The sequence below is a fragment of the Ixodes scapularis genome, unplaced genomic scaffold, assembly GCF_016920785.2.
Source record: "Ixodes scapularis isolate PalLabHiFi unplaced genomic scaffold, ASM1692078v2 PGA_scaffold2__306_contigs__length_199485367, whole genome shotgun sequence".
Taxonomy (NCBI): Eukaryota; Metazoa; Arthropoda; class Arachnida; order Ixodida; family Ixodidae; genus Ixodes; species Ixodes scapularis.
In genome coordinates, this window is record NW_024609857.1 from 96,246,461 (window position 1) to 96,266,898 (window position 20,438).

General features: G+C 41.8%; 1 protein-coding gene across 1 annotated transcript; it reads right to left on the reverse strand.

Moving 5' to 3' along the window:
• Window positions 1-9,714: 9,714 nt before the first annotated feature.
• On the reverse strand, window positions 9,715-15,257 carry LOC115323732. The gene is made up of 4 exons (XM_029984096.4): window positions 15,160-15,257; window positions 13,481-13,572; window positions 10,887-10,968; window positions 9,715-9,832 (listed from the first exon to the last, which is right to left on the reverse strand). The coding sequence occupies exons 1-4, from the start codon at window positions 15,203-15,205 to the stop codon at window positions 9,819-9,821; spliced, it is 234 nt and encodes a 77-aa protein (XP_029839956.2). The 5' UTR covers window positions 15,206-15,257; the 3' UTR covers window positions 9,715-9,818.
• Window positions 15,258-20,438: the final 5,181 nt, after the last annotated feature.

Sequence of the window (20,438 nt, forward strand, 5' to 3'; positions counted from 1 at the left end):
AATGGGAGTCCGCTAACCCTTGAGGGTCCGCGAAGCCCTGGCTGACCAGTCAAGCCCGGCAATGAAAGTTGTCTTCTTTTCCAGGTTGAGGTCAAATGTTTCAGTTTTCGGGTGAGTTTTCTCATGTGTGTATGTCAATAAGAGAAGTCTACTTTACACTAGCCCTTAGTTATATTAATTTATTAAATCATTATTATATTTAACCCATAGCTTTTCTCTCTCACCCCAAACGGGGTCCTCCACCATCTCTGGCGATCCACAAGGGGTCCGCGAAACATTAGTGGTTAAGAACCACTGCTGTAGAGCACAATATGAGGTGGACATTGTTCATTCTGTCTTTAAACCTAATATTTTCGACAGCAGGAATAATTTTATTTTTATTAATTATTTATGAGGTATCCATTTTATGATTGTTCATTATAATTTCTTTTCGTAATATATTCAGAACAAATTTAGCGACGTTTGAGGAGTCGAAATTTAGCTCCACTAAGATCCAGGAAAACTATTTTGAGAAAGCGACGACGGAAAAGGGGAGAGGGTAGTAATTAGTCGCACTTGTAGGTTAAACGTACCATTTTTTTGCTGTTTTCACGAACGCCACGCTAAAGAAACTGACAGCGCTGTAATGCTTGCTCATACTGAAATGTGCCTGAGACTCCCTCGTTCGCCCGAGTGGGAAATGACAACACGCAGGCGTCCTGAAACTAATTTCGGGGGTATATTCAGAAAGTTTAATGCAGCCCTCTATCGTGATTTATACTGTTTGTATGTGATGGTGCGCATTTGAAACTGACAATCTATTGAACATTTTGCCATGTAAGCCATAAAGTAGAGGTTATTTGCGTCCTCTTTGACGTAAATACCGAAGCAAGTTGAGAAACTGTTTCCAAGGCGCAAATTAAAGCCTGCGAAACAAAATTGAGGGGACTTCCCCAGTTTCTGCGTACGACATTCGTAGAAATCTAAGCAACCAGTTGTGCAAATCCGGATTCGGGTGCATCCGCTTGCTTCATTTCTTGCATCAAAGTGCATAAAGGATAGATAGAGGAATATCGGTTTATCTGCTAAAACGCAACGCGCCCTTCTGAACAGGGGAAACGAGACCACCCTAACTTCCTCCTTATTGAAGGCGAGTAAGGAAAGCGAGAACACGTAAAGCGCAGACCGCATGTCGCATTTTTGCTCGCGATTCAGGCGCGTCGGCGTCAAACTGACGTCATTTCCTGCGCGCGGGCGCGCGTTTTCGCGGGAGCGTTGGTTTTAGCCGACCCAGAACAAGACGCGCGCGCCGAGGCGTCGAAGCGGCTCTCGCCCGATGAGGGTCGGTCGAACTATCACGTGATCCTGCACAGTACGCTGTTTCGTATTCAGCACATTTCAAAGTGTTCAAACGCATTTTTATTTTCCACATAAAAAATGAAAAGGTGTTTCTTTTGACACACAAACCCGTTTTATTTACTTCTTTGTAAATTTAATTCTCATTTCCTAGTATTTGCGTACATTGATATCGCGTGTTGAGAATTCTGTTATCTGGCAACGCTAATAAAGCGCTTTGTCTGCATGCGGGTGCCCCCGCGTCAGCTTCCGCGCGAGCGTTCATAGCGCGTCGCGTTTTCGCGTGTAGAAATACGCGCCATGCGGTCTGCGCCTACGTCACAAGCCCCCCCCCCCCCCCCTTTCCCTTGTTTACCAGAAAAAAAAAAAAAAAAACTTCCTTTCTTTAGAAATATTGTGTTTTTATAGTCTACGGTCTATACATGTTTAAAAGTTAAAAATTCACCCGATGCGGACTAGGAACTGGTGCGGACTATCCGATGATTTCTTTTTTTTCTAGATCGTTCACTGTGACAAGTGATGATTATGTATCGGATGCGGACTATCTAAGCAAATACTTTATTTGTGAACCCAAATTTGCCCTTGCGGACTATGCACCGGGTGCGGACTATAGTCTGGGAAATACGGTACATAGTCACTACTGAGAGCTGATGAAGCGCAGGGTGCGGCTAACCATGTTCGCGATTCCTGCTCCGTGATTTGTTTGTTCGGCGTTCTTGTCGGCGAAAGCCGATATTTCATTGGCTGAAGAACGAAAATAAGATACTCAGGACTCGCGACACCCTGTGTTTCTTAAGTTGTCTGTAACTACAGCTCTATTCAAATTTTCGTTTCCATCTGTTTATGAAAACAAAAAAAAGCATACATAGTTAAAAAAAGAAAAAAAAGAAAACAGACTTGCGAAGTAGTTGCTATTGGTTTTTCTCGAAAGGTATTATCTGGGAAGAGGCTTTTACAGGACATACCTTATTGCATAACGGTTTAAGTATTTCAAATATACACACGCTGCATAATGTTCCTTTTTTCCCAAATGAATATGTAAGCACGTATTCATTTGCGATAGATCGAAGAACGATAGATCGAAGGAGTATAGATAGAAGAAACTAGAAACGAGGGCGTGTGACTTGGCTTTTTTAAAATAACACACTTAAACTAGTGTTAGCCACGGCCTGCTATCGGTTACAATGCCCATAGCAGCATTTTAAAAACTCCTTCCTATAACGTAAGAAGATTGCAGTGACTCTTTCCATTACATGTGGGGCCATCTCTAAATCTGTAATAATGACGTTGAAAAGGAGTGCGTACATCTAAAACTTTTCTTGCTCTTCATAAAAAAAAAAAGAAACACAAACCCCAAATGTAATATTACATTCTGACAGTTCATTTATCACCTTTCTTTTCTTTATTAACATAAAAATAAATAAAAAAATACATTGGCTGCTTTTTTTTCATTTGCGTTATTTTATTCCCAGAAACACGTGGGATTGAAATCGTCTTCCCCCTTCTTTAAGGCTGCACTAGTGAACTATTATTTATGTTATTATCCTATGTAACCACTTTTAATTGAGTTTGTAATCCTAAATCCTCACCTGCCCTGTAGTTTTTTTGTTTTTTTTTGGTATTGAGGGTATATTATATAAATTAATAAACAGATAGCGGAGTGCACGATAAAAATGTGAACATGGATTTCCGTTAAAAATAATTCTGTTTTACGCCAAGGCGACACACCATATTTTTTATATTTTTAGCAAGTCATTTGTACCTTAGCTTTCTTGTAAGCGCTTGCTGTACTCTATCAACAAGTTATCTGCAAGGTCGTGGGAACCGCAGGCTTGGTAGAATGTATTTAGAAAATCCATTCTTTGAGCGAGTGCCCAAACGAAAACGGAAGGAAAGCTCTTTGACAAACTATTTGCTCAGCACACAGCTCGAGAGATGATAAGGTGAATGTTAGGTAATGCATACAGTTCAACACGCGGCGCTTCACTTACCCAAGAGCACGAATGTGAGCGAGGCGACCAAACTACCGGAGGTCATGTTGGCTGTCAGCGATGGAACAAGTCGACGGTCTTCTAGCGGTGCTTCCTTCCCCTACGGTGGCGACGCCGAGATTGGTGGCGGTGCTTATAGACACGTGTTGCCTCCGGGATACGCAAGCGGCCAGGAAGGTGCCCTCCCTATCTACGAAGGGCGGAGTCATCCTTGAACTCCGGAGGTTCTTGACAGGAGAGAAATCGGTGGCAATAACCGAGCCAAGTTTCCCAAATTACTTTTTGGTTCGCTCTTTTGGTCTCTTCTTGTGTCGTAAGTGCTTGCAGCGGCTCTTTCGGCGCCTTCCTTTTATGCTACTTAGGTTGGAGCAACTGGCTAGTTGCGTATAGGGCAGGAAATGGAGCACGATGAACTTTGTCGCAATTTAACCGAGGCTAATTACGTTCCTTCAGGTGTGTGACCAACACGAAGTTGGAATAGATTGGGCAATCCTTCGATTAAGTTATTTGTAAGAATGCCGCTCACGTAATCCCAAGGGAGTGACTTTATCCTCCCTGGCTACATATGCTCAAATTTGATGCACCTCTTGGACCACCGTCTGGGTCACTTTTTGAGTGCCACGTGTGAGTATACTCGGGCGCGCTTCCATGCAGGTTTTAATTTTGACTTCCTTCCTACCTTTTCCAACTGGTCTATCGATTTATTTTTACGTTTAGAGCAATGCTTTGTCTTGTAATAATGTCTTTCGGCGGCATGTGGAACGTTTTTGTTGAGGGAACTTACGTCTCAATTTCCTTTTTTTGTTTCAGGAAGGGAATGGATGTAGCTCAACCTCGCGCATGATGGAGCACACTGAGATCTAAAAATTAGTAATAAACTAAGTTACTAATAAACTCAAAAATAAAGTCTCAGTTCAGAGTGAAAAATATGTCGTTAAAGCCACTCGAAAAGAGTGAATCCAGGGTGCGAGGACGGGGTGCCACTCTGCATTGTACCGTGCACCAAAAGCACGATTGGACAAAAACATCCTAGGGTGGAGGCATACAGGCCTTAATTAACATTGAGCCCATAGATCAGTGTGTTTTCGATTAATATACTTTACAAGGCATGCACAGTCTGCCTGTATAAGACCAAAATTTGTGTTCGACATGCGGAGAAAAAACCCGCCATTCAAAGGTTTAGGCTGACAGTGCGATGGAAGCTACGTGCTTATTGGACCAGCCATATAAGTCTAGCTTTCGTCACGTGTACACGTCACTTCCGATACCCACGCGCAAGGAACGGAGGCAGGCGATGAGAAGGAAGCGGTTGTTGGTCAGGCGAGCGTGTAGCTCCCACAGCACGGCCAGCTCATGGGCAGAATTAACGGAGGGGAAGGGGGGCAATCCTTTTAAAGGGCAACTACGGTCAATAATTTTGAATTTGGGATTACGACTGTTATCAGCTAAAGCACGGTCCCTGAATAACTATATATATATATATATATATATATATATATATATATATATATATATATATATATATATATATATATATATATATATATATATATATATATATATATATATATATATATATATATATATATATATATATATATATATATATATATATATATATGTATATATATATATATTGTGCGTTCTATAAATATCACAGCTCAAAGTTTGGTTTCGAGCGTCTGCCGCAAAACCGAAACTATCTGTTAGAGAGATGGCAACACTGGTCACCAGCCGTACGGATGCGACATGACGTCAAAGGGTGTAGCGGGACGCGGGAAAACCAATCAATCGCAGTTCCACAGCAACGTGACGTCACAAGGGTGTTGCCGCCAGTGTTCCCTGCCTAAAATCTAATCCACTTGCCGCCCGCTACAGAGCGGCTGGTCGCAGCTTTAAAATCGGTTTTAGTGGAGTGCGCGGCTTTAATTTAACTTAATATTTCTAGTTTCATATTTCATGCTACTAAAGCGATACCAGTCATTTAATTTCGTTTCGTCTTTGACCGGAGCTGCCCTTTAAGCATTCTGATGGCACGTTAACACCTGCGGATTTCGCGGGCAGATGCAGACGTAAAGGGGATTTTGGGGCCGGCTGGGGAAATCGACTCGTCGCTGGCGGAAAATCTGTGTATAGGTCCCGAACTGATCCAGATTTTCCGCCAGCGACGAGTCGATTTCGTGAACCGTCTCCAATATCCACTTTTCGCATGCGCGGATTCGCCCGTGAATTCGGAAGTGTAAACTCGCCATAAGGGCGACTTTAACCGAAAAGATAGACATACACCAGCTCTTTTTAGGAAGAAATGGTTAGTTTCTCTGAAGTAGCAAGGAGGTGAACAAAATTGATCAAGCCAATGCTTCGGCCCCGACGTCAGAACTTTCTGTCTAGAACACCCCTCCCCTCCCGCAATTCCCCGAGCCTGACCCCTAAATGCGCCCCTGTGTCAGCTTAGAGATGAACAGGGTGACAGCGCAAACTGCAGTTCATTCTTGCTGGTCCTCTTGAACGGCGGTTATAGCATAGAGTGGGGATGTGAAGCTGAATACTCGAAATTCGCAGAGCTTTCGTGTCAATATAAGATTAACGGAATAAGATAGGTGGATATAAAATTTCGAGGTTGAAAGTATTTCCGGGCAAATTTACTAATCTTCTTTTGGAAGGATATCTGGAAATAGCAGTGAGCTCGTTCGATTTACCTTCATTAGCATACACCAGTGCCTAAAAAAAGAAGCGCGTTTAAAGAACGGCGGAACAATATACTTCCGGTACGTGGTTTAAGATAGGCTACAACAACTAAATAAAAAAAGGCGTTGCACACCAAGTGCAGCGGGCGCAAGAAGTGTAGGCAAATCGAGCGAGCCTGGTATCTCCTGTGTTGCTTAGCCTGAATAGGTATGTAACGAAGCGGTATAGTTTAGTTACAATTTGAGCATTTTATGCTTACTCTGTTACCTGATAGTATATTGAAAGAAACGTTTAGCGACTTGGAAATGTTTCTTGAAGAATAATTATTTAGTATCAGCACTGAATAACCTAAGTCCAAACTCGAAATAAATGTCTCCGTGATATTGCTGCGTGTATGGCCGACAGGAAACTCATCGTGGAAACATCACTTTACTCCATACGTCTAGAAGATTCCCGTTTACTCTTACCCCGAAAGTCCGACGCTCGAACATTCTAGGCCGAATCTTTGAGGTATCCAGTGTAGCCAATAAGAATCCCAGCATAACCTTGCCGACTCACTCTCGCGCTAGCCACCAGTCACGCGCACACCTCAATGCTCGATGGTGCTTTTTTGACGCACATTCTTTTCTTTTGTTTCTGGCACAAGTTCGCCGATTAAACCCCTGTTTTCAAGTTTACGCTGGTCGATCTTTTTCAACCTGCGGTAATATAACCCCCTCCTCCCTTCCTCCCTTGGCGCCTCACCAGCTCTTAGCCAATGTTCAAGATTTTTTTTTTTTTTTTTTTGAGTGGCAACAGGTTTGTTTTGTGAGCATTACTGTCCTGTTTCAGTATTTATTATCCATAATTTAATGTTTTGGTGAGCTTGTTTATCCTAATTTTTCACAGTGATATCATTTCTTCCGCAGTCTCAAGGGAGGTTTTAGAAGTTGAATATTATTCAGAGTCGTTTTTGATCTCCCAAAAGTATTCTCTTGTAACCCCAAATCTGTTATGATCCAAAGTTTTGCGTAGTTCTACGATAAATAATTCAAGTTATTTCAAATATGTTCATTTCTCCGCCATATTTCTAAGATGCACCAGCAATGCTTACCAGATGTTTAGTTTCATGTTCTTTTTAACCCACTTCGCGGGCTCAAAGCGCCGCATGGATGAAACAGAATCACAAGGTGTGCCGCACCCTTCATGAGAATAACACCGTGTTTATAATTTTCGATCTCCTGATTGGCAACCGTGTTGCACACGCTGCTCATGTTTCGGCCTAACAGTTCAAGTTCTACTTTCTCGTTCTTTGCACCTGCCTAAGTCTATTGCCGTTATCAACGCTCTTTGTTCATCTCCATGACCCACTTATATAGAGCACTGGCTTGTCCCAACAAAATAGCTGAAGAAAAAATTGAAAGACGTTTACTAAACTGTGATTCGAAATCAGAGCCCAGCTATCGAGGTATTTTGATTTTTCGATATACCGTAACGGGAGGGAAAGCAGGAGAAGGAGGGGAGGGTACAAGGAGGTGGAGGGGAGTGTACGAAGGAGGAGGGAAGTGTATGGAGACGGAGAAAGGGGGTACGAAAAGGAGAAAGGAGAGAGTACGGAGAACCCAAGCATTTTATCAAAATATTTAACCCTTCCATCCTCCCCCTTCTCCTCTTTTCTCCCCTCCTCTTCCTCCCTGCATCCTCCCCTCTTCGTTTTCTTCTTTTAAGGTCATCCACGCAATATATACACGTCTCCTCCCCCGTACCCTCCCCTCCTTCTCCTCCATAAACTCCCCTCTACCACACAGTTTCCTCGCTAAATTTAGCTTAAAATTACCGCCAAATGACATCAACACCAATTCAGTTTCTCCACTAAATTTAGCGGGGAAAATGACGTCACATGACTTCGTGTCACGTCACCCATGAAAAAATTCAGTTTTTCCGCTACATTTAGCGGGAAAAACGCACTGCGATACTTTGATGGAACTCACTTGGAGGCTTGTTTTTCTTATAAACACATCTACAATAATAATAAAAAAAAATTCTTCACGTCCACTTAGTGGAGTGTTCCACGTTCCCAAGCGATTGCACCGAATAGAATCACTGGAAGCTCTCATAAACCGTTTATTCGTTCACGTCATGGCCCCGCGGGGGTCTCGGGTGGCGTTAGTACAGTGGTGGTTTGGTGTCGCAAGTGGTTCCTTCTTCCTCGTCCTCGTGTCCGAAAGGCTTGCCACGGCGGTCATGATCAAGGGCGGCGGAAGGTGGAACCCACGGAGGCGGCCCAGTGCCGACATCTCCGTAGAGCGCTGCCAGCAACCACGCCTCGGAGCCGAGTCAAGAGAGCTGGCGCCGGCAGCCCGTTCTTGTTGCCACTTCGCTCCCCTTTTCGCCAACGTCTCCCTTGGACCCGTGACCCTTCTCTTTGGCCGACTCTTGGAGAGGAGTCAGCCTGGTCTCGTGAGCTAAGTCAGGTGACGTCAGGCGGTGTGCACGGGTGCAGCCGCGGTGGAAGAACGGCAGGTGATGAGGAACGCCGGAAAGGGTTCCTACACCACGTCGAAAAGGGATCCCACAACTTTCCCGCAAAGCTATTAGACCTTTGCGGAAATATGTGGCGTCCCCCAACGCCTGCTTGACGTATTGTAATGTTCCCATGTACGCACGTGAGGTTATCCAGGAATCGAAGTCAAAGTTGATGTTAGTTTAGCCTTTTTCAACTTCAGAACGCAGGGACGGTAGAAGGAAAGCAAATCAGTGTTTGTGATGACCTTTTTTCGTGTTCGCTTTATTAATTTTTTTTGTGAGGTTTCATCTCTTAATGATAAGAAATAATTATTCGTGCCACTTCCAGGATATATACGAAGCGTTCGAGTCGGCACGAGCGTACATCAGGACAACCTCACACTTCCCCTCGCCTCAAGGTGTCCATGGGTTTTGCGAAAAGGCCTATCGCTACAACCTTCGGATGAAGTCCAGCGAACGACGATCTGAAAATGTGATTAGATATAAAAATGTCTGGACTGTGGCACTGATAGCGACGTTTTACAATGTTCAGTGCCGTACGGCGCCGAGTATACTTTAGGTCTAAAATGGGCGTTTACACGTCGGTTTCTCCAAATGGCAATCCAGGCCATGCTTTTTTATATTTATGTAAAAATATGTCTACCTGCGAACGTAATGCTTTTGGGAGGAGCATTCAGCTACATGTTGAAACCGTGGGTGATTTTCTCCCGCATATATATAAAATTGAGAAGCTCGAAGTGTGGACACTGCTAAGGTTTCATAGCCGTCCATTTCACACCGAAGCATGTACGTACGTAGTAATATTTTTATATGCAAAAAGTGCTACAAAACACGTCAAGTAAACAGGTTCACAAACTATTGACTAACAAATAACTTTATATAAAACGTAACAAAATATATCAAAAGGCGTATCTTTAAACATAAATTGTGTCTTGTAATTCGCCGAATTCCATAGGTTACAGCGGTTGGTGCTCGCATGTGTTTTCGAAAAAGTAGACACACGCCGTCTTTCTAAGACTGTAACAGCACAAGACGCCAAAATTTACCGTGGTGAGCTCGTTGGATCATAAGTTCGGGAGAAGGGGGGCGAAAGGACTGACTGTCAGTGTATTTGAGTCTTAATTCTATCGTGAGTCGCGGCGCAGACCGGAGTACTTGTATATGGATGTACTAGCGAAAGATAACGACTCAAATAGTGCAGAGATGCATGAAAACACTTTATTTGATTGCCGACGTTTACTTCGCAAGTAGACTTGTTACGGCTGGTAGGGCTGATTTGATCCTTGATATTCTTGGGCCTTAAAACCGAACACCTAGAAGAAGAAGACAAGATCAGTGCTTTTCACATTCTAAATTTCTTCGCTGAAATACTTTCATGATTTTGTTCTTGGCATGATTGTTGCAAGTTCGAACGTGACGTGATTGCGACCGATGCCAGTAGAATAACTCAAAAATGAGTCTTCTATTAACCTCGGAATCGTGGTCGCCATTTCGGTAAGGCTTGGTTGAACGTCAAGAAGCTAAGTCTTAGAGAGACGTCGACCTAAATTTTTCAGGTAACTTTTTTGCTGGTAGTTCTTGCAAGAAGATTGTAACTCCGGTAAAATTTCGTTAATATTCAACACCTTAATACAAGGAGATAAAGAATTGAGACAGGCTAGAACATAGCGAAAAAGTGGGCATACATAAGAAGAATCCTGTAGCCTGAATGTTAGATATGTTATTGTATTCACAATTTATTTTGTACATGAGATATCTTCACCTTGGCAGGTGTAAAGTACAAGTTCTAAAATATATATACAATACTACTTCACACAGCATCTACAAGTTCACATAAAATATACAGTAAAACACAAAAGAAAAAACTAAAACAATACCACTCGCCATGCCTACAATAAATGCATTGTTGAAAAAATAAACAACGCCAATGACAGTTGTAGCGATCTAAACTCTAATGGTAGGTGAAAAAAAATATTCCTGGCCGTTTGTGGCTGACTCGAGATTTGTGCAGCTTTTTCTGGACTCAGGTTTGCTCTTGTATCACACTTGAGCTGGCCATTATCTTCATTAACACCTAACCTACATTTGCATGCAGACTATTCTTGTCATTTCACAATTGCGCGATATATCAGATTTTTTTATTGTAGTACTGCAGTGCTCCGAATAGTGTTGACGCTAACTAGTACCTTTCTAATTGTCTCACTCCGAAGCAAAAGTTGGATAAAATGAATATTCATGATATAGCATTGATAAACTATTTATAGTTGTCATCTCTAGGATTGTTTTCAAAAGCAGAGTTATGATCGAAAAAAAAAAAAAAAAAGAACAGGTTGAACGGTGAAAGGCAAACAAAGAAATGAAACTCACATGTTCGGATTGGTGGGCAAGGCGCTCGGAAGCATTGAACAACCTGGGAGCGGCATATGGTTCCCCTCGGACATACACGCCTCTAAAAAGGGGAAAAAAACAGTTCTATGCTTTACAGTCTTGACGCTACTCTAAAAAAAGAACAAGTGGAATTAAGTTATTGCTAATAATTATAGTCACTGTCAAATTAGGATATCCAGGGCGTGCCGAGTCTCAAAAATTCTATTAACACTCCGTAGTCAATGACGTACGTTGCGGTATTTTATTACCCAATTCGAACACCGAAGAACAAATCATAAAACGTGAAGCCTAAACTTAATAAGCTATACTTCATGCATTTTTTTTTAAGCGGGTGGGGATTATATTGTACACGTTATACACTCTAGGAAATCTGGCGCATCTATACTACCCTGCAAAGCACTTTGGAGACAAATCACTACAATTTACGTAGGGGGCTCGGCGAACGATAAAGCTGGACACACGCTTAGGACCAAAGAAATGGGCTGCGCCGTGACACATTAGCGTGATGTTTTACGTGTTTACGTCACGCTCAGTGTTACAGCGAAGTGTGTGTGTGTTTCAAGGTCTAGACAGATTTTGAGACCTCTCATGGGTCGAGCCCCCTCCGTCAATCGGGGTGATTGGCTCTCCCCAATGCATGCGGAAAACGTAGATGCACCAGATTTCTTAGGGGTCCAGAAATTCAGCTCATGCACTCCTCATGACAAACTGCTTATTATTTATTGGCATTGATTTGCGCGCGTGCTCATCAACGATGACCGCATTTTGGGAATGTGAACGAACGATACCCGCCCAGAAAATATTATCGTGAGGGAGTACGCGAGAAGTGAGGTGGGTCGTTTCGATTTGTGCCAGTAAATTGTGGCACCATTTCAAGACGTTATACTGAGGGAGAATAATTAAGGATTAATCCCTTTTTACGACGTGCAATTCGTGGAAGAGCTTGTGCGAGAAACGAAATTGCGAACAAGGTTTATTAGCACTGTTATTCGAAAAAGGGTTTTCACATTTCAAGTTTATGGCACAGCCTTGCACTCGCACGATCGGAGCCTACCAATAATAAACGCATAGAGGGTCCGTTATATTCATCACCGTAACACTTAAGCGTATTTACTGGTATAAAAGCTAGACGATTTCGAACCATAGATATTGAAGACGCACGAGTTCAAAGAAAACATGCCAACCAATGCGGGCTAATGAGTATTTCTATAATTCAAACCACGACGTTGCGCAGGGAGAAGTTGATTAACAGTTGCGTTGATTTGGTTATGGTCGTGCACTGAAGGTATTTTTCGTATATATTTTTATACTTGTGTGAACATATGACCTGCGTCGGCAAAGGCTGCTGAAATATATAAGATTGAATCGTGTTTTAGTGCTTCATCATATTTCATTTTCACTTATTTTTCTTCTCTGTGTCGTCCAATCTCTTGATGCTCTCATCATACTTTTTCTTCCTCGTCTTCTAGTATATAATTGGAATGTATCGAATGTCTCGTGACATAAATCAGTCTTCCTGAGAACTCCGACTGGACTGGTCATTCTTGATACACGTCCCCACAACCGTGGACTCGACATATGTTCACCAGGAAAACGAACAAAAGCCAATACTTTGTTTTCCGGTGTGCACATCAGACTGGTATTTAAATCCTGTTTTAGAAGTTTTTTAAATATATTTTGAGGAGAATGATCTCAGGTTTTATGTACCTACAATGTATTGCTACAAAATGTGGATCGCAGCCTAACATAGAATGAGAAAAGTTTTAATAAAGAAAAAAAAAAACGACAATAAAGTTAGGAAAGCAAACCACTCTTTATTTTTGTGTCCGCCCGCAGAAAGTAATGGCTTCCATCGTTTGCTGCTTGAAATATTTTACCTCTACCCTTCACTCAGCCTCGTAGACGATCGATGCATTTTAATATCTCACGTTACACGCGTCACAAACATGTAAACAGTATTGTCGTACCCTACTGCCGTATCGAGTGTTATAATTTTTTTTCAAGTGTACACTTAAAGAATGAAACATACTTCCCACTAAAGTCACGAGTTCCTCGTCCATTCAAGAATTTTTGACAGCGCCTCAGTACCACCTTTGAAATTCTTTTTTAACAGTATAGTTAACGTTGCTTATGTTAATCTCCATATATTTTTTCAATGTCTACTTGTGTAGGCCTCCTTCTGCCTTGGCAACGAAATGACAACTGGCAGCATGTGTAAATAAACAACTAAATAAATAGAGTAATTGACGTCACCTCACAATCTATGTTATTTATTATTTCTTTTTTTTTTTTTTTACAAAAAGTGAGCGCGCAAGCTGGCCTTCTTTCTAGGTGTCTTTATTTTTCTTCTCCGTCCCAGGTTTAGTAATATCAGAGTTTTTTTGTGCGTATTAATTTTGTAGATTTTGACTTGAACCGCTTCTGCTGAAAAAGCTGAACCCGACTAAGAACTTTTGACGAAATTTTTTTTGTGTGATCATACAGGGCGCAGAATGCCGTTTGCGTTTTGGCTAGGCTCTCTCCAGCCCTGCACAGTTCTCAATGACCGAGACCTATATTTGTTTAAATCTCACTCCGCATCGGGCTCCTCCTCCCCCTCCTCCTGGGAAGCGCCCTGGAAATCCTCCTCCTCCTCCGGGGAAACGCTGAGCCTCGGCCATCAGCGCTGAAATGCACAACGCTCGTGTTGCCCACCCTCCAGCGATCTGACCGTCAGAAACGTTGGTTGCACTCTCGCGTTAAATGAAGGAAGAAGCAAAAAAAGGATAAAGAAGTTCACAGGGATATATATTCACACTTCTTGCTTCGTGATTGGTCATTCGATGTTGTTCTTGATGAATATCGGGATCTCATTGGCCAAAGAGCGATAATAAGACGCCTGTAAGCTCACATTTCTTCAAATAAAGCATAATGGAATAACGACATCCAAGATTTAATAACTGATCTTGAAAAAAGAAAAAAAAAGAAAACATGAAACTATAATGATCGTTGAGTTCCTGGTTTATTTACGATATGCCAAAAAAAAAAAAAAAAAGAAAATCGGGCCATTAGCGTTTAAAAGAAGCTCGAACCGGGGAATACATAATTTTTACCCCCACATTAACGTCGTAATTTTCGCTAAAATTAGGAGTAGTCTGCCTAGATTATACGGAGTGGTTCCAACTGCTCGTCTGGGGTCACGTGGTTTATGGACCGCGTCTGCAATGCGAGCTGCGAGCTGGTGTCGAGAACGTGGATTGCCTACAAACGTCTCTGCATCCCCGCTTACTTTGCTCCTCACCAAGCAACAACCAAAGGCATGCGCACTTGCTGCCATTCTGCGCTGTAGGCATCCGCCGTTAAGTAGCACACACCCTCCATAAGTTTGAGTTGCGCCCTCTCTTAAATCCAGGCTCTCTAACCAAGAGAGGTAAAAGCAGAGACCATATTGGATGGTTAGAAGTTGATTAATTATATGAAATATATTAGGACTCACAATTTAACTCCCCCCCCCCCCCCCCTCCAAAAAAAAAAAAAAGATTGGGAGGGCTGTTTGCGGTAACTTACTGAGGGAACTTAGCCAATGACGACGCTGAAAATATGTTTTGACCCGAAAATGCAAAAGGCTCGGTGGCACCGAGCACGACGTGAACAGATGAAGCAACATGTTGAGTGTCATAGCGCGGTCTGTGTTGAGGTGTCAAAATATATTTTCGGCTTCGTTATTCGCCCTATAGCTTGGAGCGATTTGCTCTTTTACCTGCTTTGCCCGAATGTAGAAAATTATGGCCCCACACGGCTACTCAATATCCCAAAATAAAAGGGGAAAGACATTGTGTCAAAGCGTTATTTAAAAAAAAAATGAGAAGGTTAAAAATGATAAGAAAGCGCGAACTAGACGGGAGCAAAACGAAGGCACATATGCAACACGGACATCAAGAACAAACTAGCCCGAACCAAATTTTTAATGAAGCTCAAAAGAAACTTATTTTTTTATGTAACCTGTATCGCATATACTATACTTTCTGAGCTTATAATTGTTAAAAACAAGAATACACTGTATTACCAACATCCTGTAGAGGCCTCCACCAGCCGTCACCTTCACCCCCTAACTTTGTTCATTATTATGTCGCGTTCATTGCCTATTGCTTGCCAATATTAGTTACGGGATTCGATCAATGGGAAAGGTTATCACTACGAATGGGTGAAACGAGGCTCGATATCTCCAAGTGTATCTCCAGTCTAGTTTAATATAGCAAACCCGAAAACTCACCGACTGACAGCAGGGCAAAAACAAAAACCAGGACCTTGGCGTTCATGCTGAGCGGGAAGTGATCGTCCTGATCGACTCGTTTCCAGCGCCACACTGATGCACTTCTGAGGGGGTCGTCGAGTTCCGTAATCTCTCGTTGCTCTCGTCGCACGTGCCCGACCTCCGGGAAACTGAAGGCTTACAGGAAAGTCTGAAGGCAATCTGTGTGGTTGCAGGGTCTGCGAACATCCTGGACATCCTGGCAGTATATCAAAGATACGTAAACAAACCGTGCGAGGCGGTCCCACGTACGTTAGGGCGGTGTTACTCGGGGTTGGGTTGAATTTCCTTGGGTGGTTTCATCTGAATTCGACCAAACTTGTCCGAGAAGGGGCACAATTGGTAATATAGACGAAATAATAGGTCATAGCTCAAGTCCTAGAATGAACGAATTTGTGCTTTAAAACAAAAAGAACTCAAGAAGTTTTATAGAAAAAAACTATCTGAAGTTCCACTTGGTGCAATGCAAGCACGTTTTGCCGTTGTTTACAAACTGGAAACTATTTAAAAATAGTAATTAGTTCGTAGTTTGATCAAAGATAAAATAAACTTTTTTTCTTTTAAAAACGAAAAAGTTTTTCTTTTCTTTTATGGTTATCTTTTTATAAAATCGCCAACTTGCTGCCCCGAGCAATGTTGCCTTAAAGATTGTCGTGGAAACTGAACCGGTAAGAACTATGGCACAAAACGATCATTAGCGTGCAGCTTTAAACATAAGATATCCGGAAATATAATATTCGTGCAGGTGACTTCTATGAAGTTATTATAACTTCTTCCAAAAGTTCTAAAAATCTAAAATTTTGAAATTTTTTATATCGAGTTTCATAAAAAAAAAGTATATTTTTATTTTTAAGAGATTTCGTACAGCGATAACGTTCTCCGTATACAGATATTGGTTAACGTTTTGTATTATATTATTGAAACAGCCAGTTAAATAAGGCCCTATTTATTTATTTATATAAATACCTGCTGCGCAGCTAGGCATTATGCAGGTATTTGGACATGGGCTGCGTACATACAATAAACATTAAAAAAAAATCATGCGCACACGCAAAAAGAACAATGGTGAATACATTTCCATACTTCCTTATTTATTATGCAGGGGGTGCATAGATTGCGTACACACAGTGCACAAATTCAAAATTCATATACATGCGCAAAAGAAAAAGGAAAATACATTCCTATATTTCAATACAAGTGTCTAATCTCCTATAAAGCAGAACGACATCAGAAACCGAGATTAGCTCTTCTGAGAGTGAATTCAGCTCATAAATAGTATTAACAAAAAATTATGAAGAAAAACGGTCAGTTCGATGACGAAACTCTGCCATTTTTTTTTTCTTTTTTTGAGGGATTCAAATTTTCTGATACATGATGTGGCTCCGATATATACAAGCTTCGTTCAATGCCTGTCCGTTCATAATACTGTGTGTAAAAAAAAAAAAAGTAACCTTAAACACCTTCTTCGATGTTTAAGCGTGACCCAACCTAAACTATTCTTAATTTCTGTACAACTTGTGTATGGGCTGTAGTAATCTCCAGTCACAAACCTTAATGCCTCATTCTGAGTCTTCTCTAACTTTTGTACTAGGTAACTCTGCGACGGGTCCTACACGACACATGTATATTCTAGATTCGACCTGATAAAAAAAATATGTAACATCGGTTTCATGCTACGTGATGTATTCCTATAATTTCGACAGACGAAGTACAACATTTTACTAGCCTTGGCAAGAGTCTAATCAATGTGATGATTCCATTTCAACGTGGACGAAAGATAAACCCCCAGATACCTATAGCTGCGTACACGTGCAAGTATTACATTTTTCAGTTCATATGCAGTTGGGCAAGCTATACCAGGTGAAAAACATATATATGGAATATTTTTTTTTTAAATTTAAGCTCATTTCCCAGCGGTATCACAAACCTTTCAGTACTTCCAAATTGTCCTGAAGTACAAAAGCATCCGCGTCATGTTCAACTATTCTGTAAACTACACAATCGTCCGCAAATAATTTAACATGAGATTGTTCACCTTCACAAATGTCATTAATATATATATATATATATATATATATATATATATATATATATATATATAATATATATATAGATAGATAGATACTATAAGAAATAACAAGGACCCCAATACACTCCTTTGTGCTACCCGTGAGGTTAATACAATGGACGAACATTTCTGGCCTTTGAGTGCAACACTTAGTTCACGAACGGACGACTAGTCAGTAACCCAGTTGATAATTTTGTGGTTGATACCTGGGAATATAAGGTTTTCTAATAATAAATGATGTGGCGTAATATCGAATGCTTTACAAAAGTCTAAGAAATATTAATAATATATTTTATTAATTTTTTATCTGTACAGGTTACAGGCGCCGGAACCAAGCACAAAAAGTCAACGCATGTTGACCTATCAAAGTCCGGGTCCGTACAATCTACACATAGTTTGTTTTCAATAGCATACAAAACAAAATGGGTGAATTCCATCACTTGTGTGACACACGAGTAACCGCGACAAAACCCGTGCTGGGCTGGAGAAAAGAAACAACCAGAATCCTAGAAACTATATATCGAGGTATATAATACATCTTCAAAAAGCTTATAAGCAATAGACGTGAGTGACATTGGGCTATAATTTGCTACCAGGTTTTTTGAACCAGACTAAAAAAATTAGTCGCACGAAAATAAATCAGCTTTTAGCGACTTGTCAAAAATAACATGTAAATACTCAGCAATTTGTTTTCTACAATTGTGAATAATTATCGCGAAAGTCCATCTGGCCCACAAGGCTTTGACGTGTCTATGCCTTTTATTAAAGCCACAATCCTATTTAATTTAATTATTACATCCGCCATAATCGTATATATCGTCTGATCAGACACAGGAACGATACAATTAAAAACAAAAGGCGTGTAAATGAATTTAAAATAAGCATTAAAAATGTGGCCTTTTCAATGTCTTCATTTATTAAATTGCCATTTCCCAGCAAAGCAGGAATAGAAGTATCATCTTTATTTTTTTTTTGCAGGTTTTCACAATTTTCCAGAATTGTCGAGGATCATTTTTTAGTATGTCTTGAAAAACTTGAAAATCTTCAAGTTTTTGCTTCGATACATCTTATAAGCTCTGCATTTACGTTTTATTTGTTTTCGTATACGGCAAATAATCAATGGTTTCCGTCACTTATTCACTTTGATAATTCCTGATTGTATGCGAATTTCGGAGAGTAGAATAGTTCACGATTGAAAACTTTCCACAAGTGCTCAACATAATTTTCCCCGCTCAAGGCTAAAACGCAAGGAAAGTACCGTAAAAGTTCCCAGGAAATACTATCACAGTCACCTTGTCCACATAAAAACACTTATCGTGGGGGGTATTTACAGCTTTTGCACCTTACTCAATAACAACTCACAAACCACAGCACTGTGCTCGCTCATACCTGCAATTAGGGTGACGTTCGAAATGACGTTGGAATTAATAATTAATAAGAAATCTAAAATTGGATTGCTTCTTGTTGGTGAAAGAACACACTGATCCAAAGAAAACGAAATTATCCCGTCATTAAATGATTTATACAAAGTGGACTGATTAGTGGAAGGAAAGGTATCTCCCGATGATAACAATGTTATCAGGAATGGAAGAGAGTATCTGACTAAGCCTATCAATATTGTCCACAGAGGGGAGCGGTAGTGGGTGCCGAGGACAAGAGTGCCTCCCTTATGGCGAATACCACTGGGCATTTTGAAGCGCGCCGGAATCAGCTGACCATATCCGGAATGCAGCACACGATCCGAACGGGGTCGCGCCGTCTACGGATCCCCATGGAACATGACCACTGCTCCGGGATCGGCGGATGCCTTCCCGTCATTCAACTGCCCGGGAATCCCCTTTCTGCGGCCGCCGCGATCGTTTCGAATACGCTTTCGCAATGGCGGCGCTAACACGTGTTCGACGCAAGAGCGGCAGGAATGGCTAAGGAGCTTCTAGCAAAGATGGCGGGAATGCCCGTAGCGTGGCAAAACCTTCTCTTCTCCTTCCTGGAAAACGAACCGGCTGTCGAGCCAAGGAGTAAGCAAGCGGCCATTACGAATTCTTCTGAGGCAAAATGGGCAAGATCAGGCGAGATGCCCCCTGAGAAAGGAAGTCACGTGTGTGCGCCGAGTGCTAGCCCGGCTGGCTTCCGGTTGAATCCGCCGAAATCGGCGGAGCGACTTTTCTCGGATCCAGATCGAGATCTGGAGCGGGAGCGGGAGCTAATCCAAAACAACCAGTGGAACACGTCCGTCTCGATTAAAGGGACCATGAAATGATTTTAAAATCGAGTTTCATCCACCGCACGTCGTAAAAGGTGTGAAAAGAAACACAAAAACACAAAAATAGGGAGCCAAAAAAAAATTATTTGCTATAGAAATTTTAAAAGAAAACTGGACTCTTTTGCGCCTTCCTTCCTTCGCCTGTTCACAACGATGCATCCGCGGAAATGGAGCACGTCAGCCAAATCCAGGTCGCCTATTGGGTAAGAGCCTACCTCACCAGCACCGCGATCGTAAACAATAAATAGCTGGCAAATGTTTCCTAAAAGTTTTGTTAAATAATATTCAGATCCACATTTTGTAGCATAATTAGAGATGTGTGGCGAAAATTGCCAAATTTGATAATGCTGAGAGCCAGGCGCCATCTATCGTGTGGTAAACGAAGCAACTACTGCGCGTGCGCAGTAGGGCAGGGCCGACAGTTACTTGGGTGGCGGCCAGCGACGAACGTTTATTTTCTTTGTTTTCCTTCCTCTCAAAACTCTGACTGACTGAACGTTTATTTTTCTACGTGTTCTTCCCGCGCGTGCCGACTTCATGCAGCAAGAAAACAGTACTTAAAACAGACCACGACGAACAAGAACGCTGGATCCCCCGACTCCGACGAAGCGCATAGGCCTAGCAGGCATTCCGACTCGGCGCTGCGTTGCTTCGTCGCAAGACCGTCTGCCTACGATCGGCTGGCGTGCTAAATGGAATATGCCCGCGCGACCCTTGTGGACCCTTCCCGTATTATAGTTTGATCACTGACCTCAACTCTAGATTAAGAGGTGAGGTCAATCTCTTCCCCTTGTTTTCCGAGGCAGTGTTGACGAACACTCGTCGAAAAGGGACTCTCGTCGATTCTATCTTCTTGTTTTGTGTGATATAGAGCTGAAATAAACGCCGTATGGATTACCTTCGTAACAC

What these genes read in the sequence shown, in the direction of transcription:
- LOC115323732 (XM_029984096.4), bottom strand. Translation starts at nt 15,205, where the DNA reads ATGAACGCCAAGGTCCTGGTTTTTGTTTTTGCCCTGCTGTCAGTCG. An exon ending in TTTTGCCCTGCTGTCAGTCG is followed by an intron (nt 13,573 to 15,159) that starts GTGAGTTTTCGG and finishes TGTGCATTTCAG; the next exon opens with CGCTGATGGCCGAGGCTCAG. An exon ending in GAGGAGGAGCCCGATGCGGA is followed by an intron (nt 10,969 to 13,480) that starts GTGAGATTTAAA and finishes TCCCCTTTTTAG; the next exon opens with AGGCGTGTATGTCCGAGGGG.